This window comes from Oncorhynchus gorbuscha, linkage group LG20 (genome assembly GCF_021184085.1).
Source record: "Oncorhynchus gorbuscha isolate QuinsamMale2020 ecotype Even-year linkage group LG20, OgorEven_v1.0, whole genome shotgun sequence".
Classification (NCBI taxonomy): Eukaryota; Metazoa; Chordata; class Actinopteri; order Salmoniformes; family Salmonidae; genus Oncorhynchus; species Oncorhynchus gorbuscha.
Window position 1 is genome coordinate 19,713,314 of NC_060192.1, and position 19,072 is coordinate 19,732,385.

Below are 19,072 nucleotides of genomic sequence, written 5' to 3' on the forward strand. Positions count from 1 at the left end.
ATTGTTTTTGGGACTTTTGAATAGCTCCAACTAATATTGAGGCTTTAGCACTTATGCTTGCCTTTATTATCTTAGGTGACATAACTGACCAGGAATCTTAAAAAAAAAAAAAAATCTACTAAACTATTTGTAGACAATGGCTGTAAAGATGTTCCCCCTTGTATCTGTGCAGGTGTCAGAGAGGTATAAGTACCATGAGAAGAGCAAGCTACCTCCTCATATATTCGCTGTGGCAGACAGAGCCTACCAGTCCATGATGGGAAGGTTAGCCACGGGACCCCGAAACCAATGCATTGTTATCAGGTGAATCCTTTAACAGTACTTATTTTACACTACTGAGCCAAGCTGGACTAGCCTGGTCACATATCCACTATAATAGTCGCTGGAAACATGTTGTAAAGGACAATGAATAGAAAGTATCCAAGCCAGCACTGTAACAACGGTTAATGTAATACACTGGTTAATGTAATAACTTCAATTTTGTATGTAATAAAACCGGGTTAATGTAATAACTTGCTGGTTAACGTAATAAAATGTTCCGCTATTAACCTCTAATTATTACATTAACCGGTGAGTAACAACTTTGTGGATGAATAATGTAATAACTTCAACCAATCATGTAATAACATACCAAAATCAGTGTTTTTATGTACTACTTTTCTCAATTTGATGCACATACAGTTGAAGTCTGATGTTTACATACACTTAGGTTGGAGTCATTAACTTGTTTTTCAACCACTCCACAAATTTCTTGTTAACAACCTATAGTATTGGCAAGTTGGTTAGGACATCTACTTTGTGCATGACACAAGTAATTTTTCCAACAATTGTTTATAGACACTGAATTATAAGTGAAATAATCTATCACAATTCCAGTGGGTCAGAAGTTTACATACACTAAGCTGACTGTGCCTTTAAACGGCTTGGAAAATTCCAGAAAAGGATGGCATAGCTTTAGAAGCTTCTGACAGGCTAATTGACATAATTTGAGTCAATTGGAGGTGTACCAGTGGATGTATTTCAAGGCCTACCTTCAAACTCAGTGCCTCTTTGCTTGACGTCATGGGAAAATCAAAAGAAATCAGCCAAGACTTCAGAAAAAAACTGGTTCATCCTTGGGAACAATTTCCAAACGCCTGAAGGTACCACGTTTATCTGTACAAAAAAATAGTACGCAAGTATAAACACCATGGGACCACGCAGCCGTCATACCGCTCAGGAAGGAGACGTGTTCTGTCTCCTGGAGATGACTTCACAAAATAGATTGCATCATGAGGAAATAAAATTATGTGGATATATTGAAGCAACATCTCAAGACATCAATCATGAAGTTAAAGCTTGGTCGCAAATGGGTCTTCCAAATGGACAATGACCACAAGCATGCGTCCAATGGTGTGGCAAAATGGCTTAAGGACTACAAAGTCAAGGTATTGGATTGGCCATCACAAAGTCCTGACCTCAATCCTATAGAAAATTTGTGGGCAGAACTGAAAAAGTGTGTGTGAGCAAGGAGGCCTACAAACCTGACTCTGTTACACCAGCTCTGTCAGGAGGAATGGGCCAAAGTTCACCCAACTTATTGTGGGAAGCTTGTGAAAGGCTTCCCAAAACGTTTGACCCATTTAAAACTATTTAAAGGCAATGCTACCAAATAGTAATTGACTGTATGTAAACTTCTGACCCACTGGGAATGTGATGAAAGAAATAAAAGCTGAAATAAATAATTTTCTAAATTCTGACATTTCACATTCTTAAAATAAAGTGGTGATCCTAAGACAGGGAATTTTTACTAGGATTAAATGTCAGGAATTGTGAAACTTGAGTTTAAATGTATTTGGCTAAACCTCCAACTTCAACTGTACTACCACCCACTGACAATTACAACTCAAACACATGCCCATCATACAGGAACACTCACAAACACACGTTGAAATGTACACACATGCACAGTCATAGACGCTCACCGGACAATTTTAGGTACACCACCCCATTCTCAAATGGCTCGCTCCTGCAGACGGGGAGTAATGTGGCTTTCTATATAGAGCATGCAGACAGGCATCGTTAGTTACTGTTCTATTGAGTGTTCGAAGGGGCAAAACAAGTGACCTCAGCGACTGAGTGTGGTATGATCGTTGTTTCCAGGTGAGCTGGATCCAGGATCTCAGAAACGGCCGCCCTCCGGGGGTTTTCACACACGACAGTGTCAAGGGTTTGCCGAGAATGGTGCAATAAACAGAAAACATTCATTCGGTGGAAGTCCTGGAGCGAAAACAGCTTGTCGAAGGAAAATGGCAAGAAAAGGTCAAGTTAAGAGGCGGGCCACAAACAGACCAATAATGGCGTAGTACAACAGTGATGTGCAGAATGGCATCTCGGAACGAACAACTGGTCAATCCTTGTCGGATGGGCTATTGCAGAATGGCATCTTCAAACGAACAACTGGTCGATCCTTGTCGGATGGGCTATTGCAGCAGATGACCACACCGGGTTCATCTCCTATCAGCTAAAAACAAGAAGAAGTGGCTCCAGTCGGCACACGATCACAAACACTGGACCATTGAGGAGTGGAAAAACATTGCCTGGAACATGACTGCGAGTTCAGTTCACTTGAGTGGCTTGCGCAGTCCCCAGACCTCAAACCAATTGAGCATCTTTGGGATGAGATGGAATGAGCTGTTCACAGCATGAATGTACTGCCGTCCAATCTGTAGCAACTGAGTGATGCCATCGCATTACCATGGACCAACAACATCCCTGTGGAATGTTTCCAACATCTTGTAGAATTCCCAGAAGAATCGGGCTGTTCTGGAGGCAATGGGAAGTCTGACCCGGTCCTAGATGGGTGTCCTTAAATACATTTGCAGGTGAATGTAAAGACGCACACATTAAAATGTACACACACCAAATTAACTGCGTGCTCATACATGGAGACATAGTTTGAAGTGTGGTTCACCAAACTACCAAACCAAATTGAAATGTAGACACACATACACTCGGGTAACACTTTACTTGATTGGTTTCATAGAAGGTTTCATGAATGCCATTCATGACATCTGTGGAATGGAATTTTAAATAAAAGTTGTAATGGAACACATCTTTACTTAGGTCAGGATTCCAGCACCCCTTTTCGGATATTCACCATTTAAAGGCAATGTTACCCCTGTCGCGAAGATTGCATTGAGTAAATGCTGCAGATTCTTTAAATGTCAACCTGTTTTTATTACCAGTTATATTAGAAATATCTGGTGGGTTTGAGCTGGATGGTTGCTGGTGTTAGAAAAAATATATATAATAAATAAATCTAGGCAAGTCGGTTAAGAACAAGTTCTTATTTACAATGACAGCCTACACCGGCCAAACCTGGATGACGCCAATTGTGCGTCGCCCTATTGGACTCCCAATCATGGCCGGTTGTGATACAGCCTGGATTTTAACCACTGTGTCTGTAGTGACGCCTCTAGCACTGAGATGCAGTTGCTTAGACTGCTGCGCCACTCGGGAGCCCACTTACTGACTGGTTTATTTCTGTGCAGAACTAGCTGAGCGGCGACTGGTGTGGGCGGACTGGAGTTCTGACATCACACAAATTATATTTTTATCAAAAACAATGAATTATAGCACCCAAAGGATACCTCTGATTACATTTATTAGGGGTTTAGCAGCGAAGCTCTTGAAAGCTATTATATTTGTTGACTATTATTATTCCTCTTCTTTACGAATGTGGATACATAGATGTACCAAATTTAGTGCTGACCGGTCCAGCGGTCCTGGAGAAAAATGTATTTTTATTTTACCTTTATTTAACTAGGCAAGTCAGTTAGGAACAAATTCTTATTTTCAGTGACGGCCTAGGAACAGTGGGTTAACTGCCTGTTCAGGGGCAGAACGACAGATTTGTACCTTGTCAGCTCGGGGATTTGAACTTGCAACCTTTCGGTTACTAGTCCAACACTCTAATCACTAGGCTACCCTGTTGCCTCACAAAAAAGACGTTTAAAGTGGTCAACATCATTAAAAATGGTCCAAAAAACCTGAAAATAATATTATATTGCATGAGCAGCTTGATTTTGTGTTCTGATATTTGGCAAGCTTAGTAAACAGTAGAAATATAACTTGTCCTAAGACAATGTGTCCAATTTTTCCTGATGGTGACAGTGGACACATATCTGAACCCAGGAATAGCTGCTTGCAGCTTTAATTATTAAATGTTTTTACTCTGTGTTATAACAATGACATGAACATCCCCTTGTACTTAAACATTTCACACGCCTCTCCCCTCAATGAATTAACCAAAAATTATGATTACAACCTCAAATAACAATAACTGTAGCGACCCTGTGTTTATGAACGTGGAGATCGACTTTACCACTTGCGTTAACAGCATGGACAAGCTCTTTCATTAAACTTGTTGGTTTGTAACAGTCTCTTTCCATTCATCAAATGACCAGTTTGGATGCTGGAATTAGTAGAGTTGATAAACATGCTCAGGTAGCCTACAGGATACTTTTTAAGTAGCCTAATCAAATTAAAACATTGACTGGTTGTGTTGGTGCCACATCTAAAACAAGATCAATAGGGGAGCTTTTCGAGCTGCGTTTCTCATGTCTTCACTGTTCTTTAATGCGCAACGACGCACCTGTCCTCCGCTGCCTATCAGCTATTCCTCTATGTTCTGGTGGATTTATATTGACAATTGGTGCAGATTTGAATGATTTTATTTGTGGTATGATTGGTTGTTTGCTTATTGTAGATCTGGACAAACAATCCACCTACCACTATTGTCACTGAATGGTGGAAAGAGGACAGGATTAGACAGACAAGTAGACTATATTGACCTGTGGTTTCATAAGCGTGTGGAAAAGGCTAGTGCATACGGGAATTACCAAAACACCTTAATAGTGCAAGCAGATGAGGACATTTGGCTATGGAAGAAATGTGTGTGTGTATAGTAAAACCAGGGGGAAAAAAACACAACCCTCCCCAAAGCAAAAAAAAAATAACTTTATCAATCCTCTATTCTCTCCTACCCCAGTAAATTTCGAACTATCCCTTAAAGGACACAGCTGGAGATATACATCCTGTTCAATGTTTTATTACGTTAACCGGCAAGTTATTACATGAACCGTTGTTACAAGCATGGTTCAGTTTGGGTTGGCACGATAGTGTGAATGTTTTTTTTTTTTATTCGCGGTCTTGAACACTATCCAGACATTTCCTGACAATCGGCAACAAACGCCAATGTCAGGGTTTTGTTTTGCTCAGCGTTCGCGGTTCTCTTTTACGCTGACATTGACAGCTTAGCTGTGTCCGTGTTTGTTGTGGCTGCAGATCAGCAGGCTTGCGTCATGTCAGCGTTATCCTGCTGCTAAATGCTGCCATAGTGAAGAGGTCTTGTGTAGCCTCCTGGTGAGAACACACCGTTTTCCTTATCTCCCTCTGGTGACCTTCATCTAGCTTGAAATATGGCACCCTTTTCTATTGCAGATGGAAGAAAAACATTTTTTTTACTGTCTGTCTGTCTGTCTGTCTGTCTGTCTGTCTGTCTGTCTGTCTGTCTGTCTGTCTGTCTGTCTGTCTGTCTGTCTGTCTGTCTGTCTGTCTGTCTGTCTGTCTGTCTGTCTGTCTGTCTGTCTGTCTGTCTGTCTGTCTGTCTGTCTGTCTGTCTGTCTGTCTGTCTGTCTGTCTGTCTGTCTGTCTGTCTGTCTGTCTGTCTGTCTGTCTGTCTGTCTGTCTGTCTGTCTGTCTGTCTGTCTGTCTGTCTGTCTGTCTGTCTGTCTGTCTGTCTGTCTGTCTGTCTGTCTGTCTGTCTGTCTGTCTGTCTGTCTGTCTGTCTGTCTGTCTGTCTGTCTGTCTGTCTGTCTGTCTGTCTGTCTGTCTGTCTGTCTGTCTGTCTGTCTGTCTGTCTGTCTGTCTGTCTGTCTGTCTGTCTGTCTGTCTGTCTGTCTGTCTGTCTGTCTGTCTGTCTGTCTGTCTGTCTGTCTGTCTGTCTGTCTGTCTGTCTGTCTGTCTGTCTGTCTGTCTGTCTGTCTGTCTGTCTGTCTGTCTGTCTGTCTGTCTGTCTGTCTGTCTGTCTGTCTGTCTGTCTGTCTGTCTGTCTGTCTGTCTGTCTGTCTGTCTGTCTGTCTGTCTGTCTGTCTGTCTGTCTGTCTGTCTGTCTGTCTGTCTGTCTGTCTGTCTGTCTGTCTGTCTGTCTGTCTGTCTGTCTGTCTGTCTGTCTGTCTGTCTGTCTGTCTGTCTGTCTGTCTGTCTGTCTGTCTGTCTGTCTGTCTGTCTGTCTGTCTGTCTGTCTGTCTGTCTGTCTGTCTGTCTGTCTGTCTGTCTGTCTGTCTGTCTGTCTGTCTGTCTGTCTGTCTGTCTGTCTGTCTGTCTGTCTGTCTGTCTGTCTGTCTGTCTGTCTGTCTGTCTGTCTGTCTGTCTGTCTGTCTGTCTGTCTGTCTGTCTGTCTGTCTGTCTGTCTGTCTGTCTGTCTGTCTGTCTGTCTGTCTGTCTGTCTGTCTGTCTGTCTGTCTGTCTGTCTGTCTGTCTGTCTGTCTGTCTGTCTGTCTGTCTGTCTGTCTGTCTGTCTGTCTGTCTGTCTGTCTGTCTGTCTGTCTGTCTGTCTGTCTGTCTGTCTGTCTGTCTGTCTGTCTGTCTGTCTGTCTGTCTGTCTGTCTGTCTGTCTGTCTGTCTGTCTGTCTGTCTGTCTGTCTGTCTGTCTGTCTGTCTGTCTGTCTGTCTGTCTGTCTGTCTGTCTGTCTGTCTGTCTGTCTGTCTGTCTGTCTGTCTGTCTGTCTGTCTGTCTGTCTGTCTGTCTGTCTGTCTGTCTGTCTGTCTGTCTGTCTGTCTGTCTGTCTGTCTGTCTGTCTGTCTGTCTGTCTGTCTGTCTGTCTGTCTGTCTGTCTGTCTGTCTGTCTGTCTGTCTGTCTGTCTGTCTGTCTGTCTGTCTGTCTGTCTGTCTGTCTGTCTGTCTGAATCCCCTTATCTGAGCATTTCTCATAACCTACTCTCCTCATGGTTCCTGTGTGTTATCCCCCCCAAATCTCCTGGAAATGATTTTACAGCAGTTTTGGGTCTCTTAATTACAATACCACTACAGCATCCAGTATCAAGCTACAGAGGTTTCCACTACGGTAATGTGGATTCCCCCCTAAGCAATACACTTACACTGAAGGTCTGCCCCGGGGGCAGACCCCGGCATAAAGCTACAGTAAACTTGGTGAACACGAGGGAGGTTCTCCTCAATGGGTTTGTCAGACGTTTAGGAGCTTAACTTTAGCCCTGTCAATCATTCCAGTGGAGGATATTTTGTACTGTACTTTGCTCTCCACTGCTGCAGGCTACAGACCTTCTTTTTTCCTTTTTCTTTTAGATGTTGGTGTATAGATTTTAATACTGTCATTTCAAACACTTTGTCACTTAAATGAATATGCAACCTGCGTGTGAATGTTAAAAAATTTAAGCCACTTTTATCCCTTTTCTCTAAGATATGGCATAACATATAACTTTAGACTGAAAAGTAACATCAGCAAACCAGACCATGGATTCTAGTATTGCAGATACATGTATCTACAGGATGTGTATCTCCAGCTGTGTCCTTTTTAGGGAAGTGATACATGAGGGTTTTCAGGGCCGGAAACAGGTGTTATTGCGAATGATTTGTAGACTGGAAGGGTGAACACCGTGTAGTTTGCATCTGTGGAGATGTTGATTGGTAAACTCCTGCAATGGAAGTGAGATGTTGCTGTTCTGTTTTACATCCACAGAAGTGGATCCATCTGGAAAGAGGGGGGCTTAAATGCTTTAAAGCATGAATGGAAGGACTAATGCACTTTTACAGATCTATGTGGTTGTTGCTTGTATAGTATTTTCCCATTTGTTGTTCCAAGCACACGCCTTCCCAGCAGCCCCGGCAGTGTTTGATGGGGCCAGTCGTTCTGGGTTACAGCGACACCACTGATGAATGAGCCAGTCAGGCGGTGGGAGGGGTTGAATGAGGCTGATAATTGTTTAGGCAACAAGGAAGGACTGTGATTGACGACCTACTAGGGCTGGGCGATATATTCGAGTTTGTTTTAGCGCGATAGGGAAAATGCCTGTATCGCAGTAATCGAGGTTCTGTTATAACGTAACGTTTTACAAATGCAGCATCTCACTGTCTCTTCTGTCAGCCCAATGTTGAATCATGTCCCAATTTCGTGCCAACACATGCACAGAGGTTATCCACCAATCACAGCCCTAGACAGCCTTTCACAAGAAAAGTTTGAGGTGGAAGGAGAATGGATGCATTGACCTATTCCATGGCGAAATACAGTGGGGAGAACAAGTATTTGATACACTGCCGATTTTGCAGGTTTTCCTACTTACAAAGCATGTGGAGGTCTGTAATTTTTATCATAGGTACACTTCAACTGTGAGAGACTGAATCTAAAACAAAAATCCAGAAAATCACATTTGTATGATTTTTAAGTAATTAATTTGAATTTTATTGGTCGAGCAGAACGTCCGAGCCGTACCGAAGTTTGACAGTCCACTACATCAATGAAGACTGGAAATTGCGAAATGTCTGCCTCCAGACGTCTAACTTCCCCGATGATCATACGGGTGAAGTAATGGCACAGGGTCTCAACGACTCTGGCATCATGGAAGATGAGCGAAGACTAACAGGTGTACATGACAACTGACAGCCGGAGCAACATGATAAAAACATTGCTCTTGAACAACTGATTGTATTCCCAAAAATGATTATATAAATTACATATTCAAACATGACTTAACAATAGAATATACGTGTGGGTGTTATTAATTTGTTTTGCACAAATAGGTGTGTGTGTGTATATGTATGTATGTATGTATGTATGTATGTATGTATGTATGTATGTATGTATGTATGTATGTATGTATGTATGTATGTATGTGTGTGTATATATATATTTATATATATTTATATATATATATTTATATATATATATTTATTTATATATATATATATTTATATATTTATATTTATATATTTATATTTATATATATATAAATATTTATATAAATATATATATAAATATATATATAAATATATATATAAATATATATATAAATATATATATAAATATATAAATATATATATAAATACCCTGCCACTACCCTGGCGTTGCAACCATGCTCTACCAACTGAGCGTGTGTGTGTGTGTGTGTGTGTACACACACCTCAATTTCTTGTTATGTGTATATATAAATACAATTTCGTGACTCTTCGAAACCTCTGAATATTTTTTAGATATTACTTTTAGGCCATATCGTCCAGCCCTATGACCTACAGTATACAATGACAGGGAGAGAAAACACTAGCCTAAATGCATAGGTATATCCAAATGTTAGGATGTAAATAACACTTCTTATTGTAATGAGAAAGGGCCAGACAAAAGGTGTCAAATGTTCAATAGACAAAATGTTTATTAAATTACATTGACAGTTTTGCCCCCCACAGCCCCGTCCCCCAATGCACCAACGACCATCAAAAGAGAAAGACAAAGGAAAATAGACAGCAAAAATCATGAAAGCAAAGCCAGCTGAATATGTTTGAGTGCCTGTATGGCACTATTTACATGTGTGTCCATGTATGTGCATTTGTTTGCATTTTACATTTACATTTACATTTAAGTAATTTAGCAGACGCTCTTATCCAGAGCGACTTGTGTGTATATATGCATGTGTTCAAACACCTGCAAGGCTTCAGGCTCAGGCAAACAGGCATTAGCTGTAACAATACTGACCCTCTGTCATTCAAACTGTCTTAATTTATTTTGACTTTCTTTTTGACTTCTTGCTTCATTATAGGACAATAAATATGCTATAGAGTTGCCATGGAGCCTATATTTTACATGGGGATAAGGAAGAAATGCATTCAACTGCCAAGCCTTATCAGTTCTCCCAGGATTTTAAACTGAGTGTTGTTCTTGGACATGAACTTGCAGTTGGTGAATGTAGAGTTGTTGTTTTTGACGCAAACGTTATGCAGAAAGTCAAGAAGACTGATGGAATAATGGAAATACAACCAGCGTTGATGTCATGGAAACATTTAAATTAGATTTAAAACATTTATTTGTGAAATGCCATTTGCAATCAGAGCTTATAACAATAGCCCTAGGCCACGCTTGGCTTTCTCCCCTTGGCAGAATGGCGAATCCTGGTATCAATAGTAGCTTCACTGTATTTAGGCTACACTATCAGCTGCACATGTACATTTGCATGTCCTATTGCTCATGCAAAACCCTGCACTGGTTTTCAAGTACTCACTCATGTGTACTGCTTATCAGTTTGGTAGAGAGATACATCAAGCTCCTGTAATTTGGCTGACAAATGTCCTTCTAATTCTGGGTCACTAGAAACATGAACACATTTGTAAACAATCATGTTGAAGCCTAGCTTAATTAGTAATATGATTCTGAACAAGGTAGATTAAAAAGTCGACATTCTGAGGTGATATTGTGTTATCTGTACCAAATGAATCTGCCAGTCAGTGTTCAGAATGTCTATCTCTCTAGTCTGTGTATTCTAGCAATGCACTGCTTTTTTTTTCTCTTTGAATTTGAGCAATTGAGTAAATTGCCTTATTCAATGTTGTAATACAGCCGTACTACATGGCGCCACTGATACACTGGCACTTATTTAGAATGGTCTCCTGTACTTTGTTACACAGTGGGGAGAGTGGAGCAGGGAAGACCGAGAGCACCAAGCTGCTGCTCAGACAGATCATGGAGCTGTGCAGAGCCAACTCACAGCTGGAGCAACAGATACTACAGGTAAGACTCTACCATGCGCATATCTACACCAATGCTAACATATTGCAGGAAAGAGATCTGTCATTCTCCATACTATGAGCAACAGAAATTGCCAGGAAGACAGAGGTCTGTTATTATACCAATAACAATGCTGACTTATATCAGACAAATGACAGTAATAACAAATTGGGTTGGCTGCTGTAGGTATGATAGACATACTGCAGCCAGACCAGTTTCGACATGTCCCTTCTACCACACTTCAGGATTGCCCTCATACCTCAGTTTAAATCAATATGGACATGGAATTTGCATGATATGAACAGAATGGGACATTCCTCTTATTGCCAATGCCTCAGACATAGTTTGAATATGAGTTGGATGTTGATCCAAGGCTACTTTGCCAGCTTACTTTCAGAGTATGCAGCAGTAGCACTGATGGACTGATGAAGGACGTGTGTTCCCACCTTGACATCATCTTGATATTCACCTCTGTGTGTAGTTGTCACGGTAAATACAGGGCTTGTGACCTGCTCGTAACACTCATTCCGCGTTCAAAACAACTGGGAACTCTGGTCAAATCATGGCGTCAGTGATCTTCAGGTCAGAAAGTCTGAGCTCTAGAAAGAGGCCCAAGTTCCCGAGTTGGATGACTGTTCAAATCTATTTTTCTCAGTCGGAGCTGGTTTCCCAGTTGTTTTGAACGCACTGAAGTCGGAAGTCAAAGATTTCCAAGTTCCCAGTTGTTTTGAACGCGACATCATTCCAACATCTGTGTCAGCCGTCTGTGTGTCAGCCAAGGTGAGTCACTCAGTTGAAAAAGGGATGTTTAAGGTCATACTTTGTTCTTTTACGGTCCCACCTTCAGGTTGACGTGTTTTTTTATGGGCGAGGAAACAATGAAATGTCACGATTGCATCAAAGAAAGGGTTTGGCTTTTCTAAAAATAGCCTTGATTGTTGTATTCCTATAGGCCTGCCCACTGCTTGTTCAAAGGATGTAGCAGTGATAAAGAGGTGTGTTCTAGAAGGTATAATAATGTTGAATAGGTTAGGTTACCTAAGTCCCAGCATTCACCATTCTGTACCAACAAACCGAGCACACCATGCACTATGCAGAGACCCACACTTGGGAAATGAAACATTTGGCGTAGACCTCATTTCATTGCACACCACTCGTAGACATTAGTCTCAGGTTACCTACTATTACCATGGTTCCAACTGAAACAGCTGAGTCTTGTCAAATGGCAAAACATTACCCAGTAACACAAAAGCATGTTTTTCTAGTTAGATGTGTAGCTGATGAGACTGCACAATGGAGTGTACCGGTTTGAACTCGCCCAACATGGAATCCCAGTCCAGAAATGCTACACATTGGGTTGGCTACACCAGTTTGACATCGTATGACATTTTATTTGGTTTGTTTATAAAAATGAATGGAGGAAACCCTCTAAGTCTGAAGTGAATGAGGAATTATAGAGATACCTAGATAAGACTGTTTTGTCTGGCATGTATTAGCTCAAGGTTCTCTCCAATGCTACAAAAACTAATTCTGGATTCTACTACCGTTTTATGCCTATGCATTTGGAAAGTATTCAGGCTCCTTGACTTTTTCTACATTGTTACGTTACAGCCTTATTCTAAAATGTATTCAATTGTTTTCTTCCCTTCATCAGTCTACACACAACACCCCCATATTGACAAATCAAAAACAGGTTTTTAGAAGTATCACACTTACATAAGTATTCAGACCCTTTACTTTGTTGAAGGACCTTTGGCAGCAATTACAGCCTCAAGTCTAATTGGGTTTGACGCTACAAGCTTGGCACACCTGTATTCGGGGGGTTTCTCCCATTCTTCTCTGCCAATCCTCTCAAGCTCTGGCAGGCTTGGATGGGGAGCATCGCTGCATAGTTATTTTCAGGCCTTTCCACAGATGTTCGATCAGGTTCAAGTCCAGGCTCTGGCTGGGCCACTCAAGGACATTCAGAGACTTGGCCCGAAGCCACTCCTGTATTCTCTTCTCTTGGCTGTGTGCTTAGGGTCGTTGTCCTGTTGGAAGGTGAACCTTCGCCCCAGTCTGAGGTCCTGAGTGCTCTGGAGCAGGTTTTCATCAAGGATCTCTCTGTACTTTGCTCCGTTCGTCTTTCCCTCGATCCTGACTAGTCTCCCAGTCCAAGCCGCTGAAAAACATCCCCACGGCATGATGCTGCCACCCATGCTTCACGGTAGGATGTTGCCACGTTTCCTCCAGACGCTTGGCGTTCGTGCCAAAGAGTTCAATCTTCATTTCATCAGACCAGAGAATCTTGTTTCTTATGGTTGGAGAGTCCTTTAGGTTCCTTCAGGTGGGATGTCGTGCATTTTCCTGAGGGGTAGCTTCCATCTGGCCAGTCTTATCATAAAGGCCTTATTGGTGGATTGCTGCAGAGATGGTTGTCCTTCTGAAAGGTTCTCCCATCTCCCCAGAGGAACTCTGGAGCTCTGTCAGTGACCATCAGGGTTCTTGGTCACCTCCCTGACCAAGTCCCTTCTCCCCCGATTGCTCAGTTTGTTGGGCAGCCAGCTCTAGGAAGAGTCTTGGTGGTTCCAAACCTCTTCCATTTACGAATGAGTGAGGCCACTGTGTTCTTGGGGACCTTCAATGCTGCAGAAATGTTTTGGTACCCTTCCCCAGATCTGTGCCCTAACACAATCCTGTATGGAAGGGCTATAGAGCATTTACTTCAACCTCTTGGCTTGGTTTTTGATCTGACATGCACTATCAACTGTGGGACCTTTTTATATAGACAGGTTTGTGCGCCTTTCCAAATCATGTCCAAAGGGTCTATAAATACTTATGTAAATAAGTTATTTCATTTAAATAAATATAAATTTAACATGCAAAAATGTAAACCTGTTTTCTCTGTCATTGTAGGGTATTGTGTGTAGATTGAGGACGTGGGGCCCGCATTCTGAAATATGATTTGTCCCCCTCAGTCTTATCATTGGAATGTGGTATAAAACAGGGAAACGGTGTGCTTTAGGACCATGAGGCCGCCTCAGAGTGGTCGGGTAGGCTGTTTTTGGAGTGTGCATCCGACTGGGTAAAAAAAAAAATAGAATCCCTCCCTCACTTCTGAAACCAAAGTTGCGCCCCTGTTCAGCATTGTTGACCGCTTGAGGGGAAGGGGGCAGGAGAGATGGTCTCTATCTTCTGTTGTATTAACTATGCTGTGTATTTCCCCCTCATTCATAGTAGTGTTCAGTGATAGTTGAAAGTGATATAGCATCAATCAAGTGATGCTATGATAACCTTATCTAATGGCTACATATACAGTATTATGTTGTAGGATTGTCATCCATCATGACCAAAGGTTATTATCTGCTTTGATATTGGAGAAGTATGATCTAATGGACATCCCTTTGAAATGTCATTGTACACATGTTGAGGATGGTCCTTTTGAAATAAGATGGTGGTATAGCGCTGTGCTTTTTCTTCGTGTACTACAGTACGGTCCACTGTGTTGCATTGGTTACCAGACTTGTGACTGAAATTAAAAGCTTTCGACTTTTCTTGTGACCCACCAAATACACACAAACCACGTTTCTGGATTGCTGCCACAACCCAAGAGACACTTCCTTCCTACCATTTTGGAATCTCAAACGGAATATCATAGCATCATGTATGTTTGATTTTTCTTTTTGACTTCCTCTTGGCTCCCCCACTGTGATGATTACTATGGTAAACACACAGACTTGACCGCCGTCCCTCTCCGGCCCCTGTTTTCTCACGCCTGTCTCATGGTACGGGAAGTTCTCTGTGGGATACGGGATGAGACTGAGGGCCTCGAGGAAAACTAGGAAGTGTGGGGAATTGCATCACTGGGACTTGGTGGGAGTGATTTGGCTGGCTCCTTGGCTGTGAGCTAGGGTTCAGAGAGAGGCTGTGTTTGACAACACTTTATTACACTGATGTTATTTCGGGGTACATGTGGTTGGAGTAGACATGGATTTGATTAGCTTGTATGGCTTAGGTCAGTATTCTGTATTGGACTGTACATTCGCTGGTTATTCTCACAAGTGTTACAGCTGCATGTTCTCTTCAGTCAGGGTGCTGATGAAGTATTCTAGACCTTTTTGGAACAGTGGAAAATGCAGTTCAACTGATCACTAAAAAACAGAGTAAGAATGGAAATATGGGTTTCCAGATATACTGTAGCCACATGTTCAAAGTCACTACTTTTTCTATGCCACGTAATGGTTTGCTTGCGTGTCTGCAGAGCGGGGATAATTGGGAGAGCCAAAGGGGAGTACAGAGTTCCAGCAGTCAATAAAACATATTTTCCAGAGTTTCACATCTTCCATTTCCCCCTGCTGTTCTGCTGCGGTCTTCTGATGAGTTTGACACAATCGTAGGTTCACCGAGTCCATGTAAACATTCATAATGCAAATACTTTTTCATAAGTCACTGTTCACACCATACAATTCTGTTTCATTCATTGTACTTAAAGTGCTCCCTGGAACAAGTGCATGGTATTGACGATCTCACTTGACTATTCCTAATATGGTACAGCTTCTACCCTCTCTGACTGACATGACTTGTAATTTAGTTCTATCGAGTTGAAGGGGATGTTACAAAGTGATTTATAGCTTCAATATGCCATCAGTTTTCCCTGAATAACTGCTTTGTATTCCTCTTCCAACTTTCACTTCCTTCATTCTCCTGAGGTGTCTATCTCAGTAATTTACACATTAATCCAATGACATTTTAACTTTAGTATTAATTTCCCCTGGGGAAAACTCTTGACCTTGCTCCTCTGCTATTTGTGATATCTTGGTTTCAAAGTACCACATCCTTAACTTTCATGCTCTTTACTAGTCAGGAAACAAGTGAAAGGTTTCACTGGTCATGAATTCTGTAATGTATTGCATCCAGAGAACAATGCTATCATTCGTCCCTTGTTTATCAGATGATACAACCCTTATTAGTGTGTTTTGATACTTAGGCCATCTGGCACGAGAGGCTATGATCAAATCACGTTTTATTGGTCACATACACATGGTTAGAAGATGTTAATGAGAGTGTAGTGATGCTTGTGCTTCTAGTTCCGACTGCAGTAAAAACTAACAAGTAATCTAACAATTTCCCAACAACTACCTAATACTCTCAAATCTAGAGAGGTGAATGAGAATATGTACAGTTGAAGTGGGAAGTTTACAGACACAGGATAGTCATTAACACTCGTTTTTCAACCACTCCACACATTTCTTGTTAACAAACTATAGTTTGCCAAGTCAGTTAGGACATCTACTTTGCATGACACAAGTAATTTTAACAACAATTGTTTACAGACAGTTTATTTCACTTATAATTCACTATCACAATTCCAGTGGGTCAGACGTTTACATACATTAGGTTGACTGTGCCTTTTAAACAGCTTGGAAAATGCCAGAAGATTTCATGGCTTTAGAAGCTTCTGATAGACTAATTGACATCATTTGAGTCAATTGGAGGTGTACCCATGGATGTATTTCAAGGCCTACCTTCAAAATCAGTGCCTCTTTACTTGACATCATGGGAAAATCAAAAGAAATCAGCCAAGACCTCAGAAATAAAATTGTAAATTGTAGACCTCCACATGTCTGGTTCATCCTTGGAAGCAATTTCCAAATTCCTGAAGGTACCACGTTCATCTGTACAAACAATAGTACGCAAGTATAAACACCATGGGACCACACAGCTGTCGAACCAATCAGGAAGGAGACGCGTTCTTTCTCCTAGAGATGAATGTACTTTTGTGCGAAAAGTGCAAATCAATCCCAGAACAACAGCAAGGACCTTGTGAGATGCTGGAGGAAACAGGTCCTATATCGACATAACCTGAAAGGCCGCTCAGCAAGCAAGAAGCCATTGCTCCAAAACCGCCATTAAAAAAGCCAGAGTACGGTTTACAACTGCACATGGGGACAAAGATTGTACTTTTTGGAGAAATGTCCTCTGATCTGTTTGACCATAATGACCATCGTTATGTTTGGAGGAAAAAGGGGGAGGCTTGCAAGCATATGAACACCATCCCAACTGTGAAGCACGGGGGTGGCAGCATCATGTTGTGGGGGTGCTTTGCAGCAGGAGGGACTGGTGCACTTCGCAAAATAGATGGCTTCATGAGGGAAGAAAATTGTGGATATATTGAAGCAACATCTCAAGACATCAGCCAGGAAGCATGCATCCAAAGTTGTGTCAAAATGGCTTAAGGACAACAAAGTCGCGGTATTGGAGTGGCTATCACAAAGCCCTGACCTCAATCCTACAGAAAATTTGTGGGCAGAACTGAAAAAGTGTGTGCGAGCAAGGAGGCCTACAAACCTGACTCAGTTACACCAGCTCTGTTAGGAGGAATGGTCCAAAATTCCCCCAACTTATTGTGGGAGGCTACCCAAAACATTTGACCCAAGTTAAACAACTTAAAGGCAACGCTACCAAATACTAATTGAGTGTATGTAAACTTCTTACCCACTGATAATGTGATGAAAGAAATAAAAGCTGAAATAAGTAATTTTCTATTTTGACATTTCAAATTCTTAAAATAAAGTGGCGATCCTAACTCACCAATGGACAGGGAATTTTTACAATGATTAAATGTCAGGAATATGAGAAACTGAGTTTAAATGTATTTGGCTAAGGTGTATGTAAACTTCCGACTTCAACTGTACAGTCGTGGCCAAAAGTTTTGAAATGTCACACATTAATATTCACAAAGTCTGCTGCCTCAGATTGTATGATGGCAATTTGCATATACTCCAGAATGTTATGAAGAGTGATCAGATGAATTGCAAAGTCCATCTTTGCCATGCAAATGAACTGAATACCCCAAAAACATTTCCACTGCATTTCAGCCCTGCCACAAAAGGACCAGCTGACATCATGTCAGTGATTCTCTCGTTAACACAGGTGTGAGTGTTGACGAGGACAAGGCTGGAGATCACTCTGTCATGCTGATTTGAGTTCGAATAACAGACTGGAAGCTTCAAAAGGAGGGGGGTGCTTGGAATCATTGTTCTTCCTCTGTCAATCATGGTTAACTGCAAGGAAACACGTGCCGTCATCATTGCTTTGCACAAAAAGGGCTTCACACGCAAGGATATTGCTGCCAGTAAGAACTTCAAGGAGAGCGGTTCAGTTGTTGTGAAGAAGGTTTCAGGGCGCCCAAGAAAGTCCAGCAAGCGCCGGGACCGTCTCCTGAAGTTGATTCAGCAGCAGGATCGGGGCACCACCAGTACAGAGCTTGCTCAGGAATGGCAGCCGGCATGTGAGTGCATTTGCACGCACAGTGAGGCAAAGACTTTTGGAGGATGGCCTGGTGTCAAGAAGGGCAGCAAAGAAGCCACTTCTCTCCAGGAAACACATCAGGGACAGACTGGTATTCCGCAAAAGGTACAGGGATTGGACTGTTGAGGACTGGGGTAAAGTCATTTTCTCTGATGAATCCCCTTTGGGGCATCCAGAAAAAAAGCTTGTCCGGAGAAGACAATGTGAGCGCTACCATCAGTCGTGTGTCATGCCAACAGTAAAGCATTCCGAGACCATTCATGTGTGGGGTTGTTTCTCAGCCAAGAGAGTGGGCTCACTCACAATTTTGCCTAAGAACACAGCCATGAATAAGGAATGGTACCAACACATCCTCCGAGAGCAACTTTTCCCAACCGTCCAGGAACAGTTTAGGTGATGAACAATGCCTTTTCCAGCATGATGGAGCACCTTGCCATAAGGCAAAAGTGATAACTAAGTGGCTCGGGGGAACAAAACATTGATATTTTGGGTTCATGGCCAGGAAACTCTCCAGATCTTAATCCCATTGAGAACTTTTGGTCAATCCTGAAGAGGCAGGTGGACAAACGAAACCCCACAAATTCTGACAAACTCCAAGCATTGATTATGCAAGAATGGGCTGCCATCAGTCAGGATGTTGCCCAGAAGTGAATTGACAGCATGCCATGGCAGATTGCAGAGGTCTTGAAAAAGTAGGGTCAACACTGCAAATATCAACTTCATGTAATTGTCAATAAAAGCCTTTGACACTTATGAAATGCTTGTAATTATATTTCAGTATCCCATAGTAACATCTGACAATAATATCTAAAGACACTGAAGCAGCTATTTTTGTGGGAATTAATATTTGTCATTCTCAAAACTTTTGACCAAGGCTGTAAACTCGGCAAAAAAAGAAACGTCCTATCACTGTCAACTGCGTTTATTTTCAGCAAACAGCTTAACATGTGTAAATATTTGTGTTTACATAAGATTCAACAACTGAGACATAAACTGAACAAGCTTCACAG

The 19,072-nt window shown here is 41.8% G+C and overlaps 1 protein-coding gene across 4 annotated transcripts in view; it reads left to right on the forward strand.

Moving 5' to 3' along the window:
- Positions 1 to 19,072, forward strand: part of LOC124007021 (unconventional myosin-VIIa-like) — a 49,346-nt gene that overhangs the window by 2,917 nt on the left and 27,357 nt on the right. For 2 of the 4 annotated variants that reach the window (XM_046317266.1, XM_046317262.1), the window contains exons 3-4: positions 173 to 303; positions 10,673 to 10,775. In XM_046317266.1, the coding sequence (XP_046173222.1) occupies positions 173 to 303; positions 10,673 to 10,775 (234 nt within the window). Of the gene's footprint in view, positions 1 to 172; positions 304 to 2,142; positions 2,865 to 10,305; positions 10,427 to 10,672; positions 10,776 to 19,072 lie in introns of those variants that run through there. The other 2 variants (XM_046317263.1, XM_046317264.1) reach the window with 2 other exon arrangements.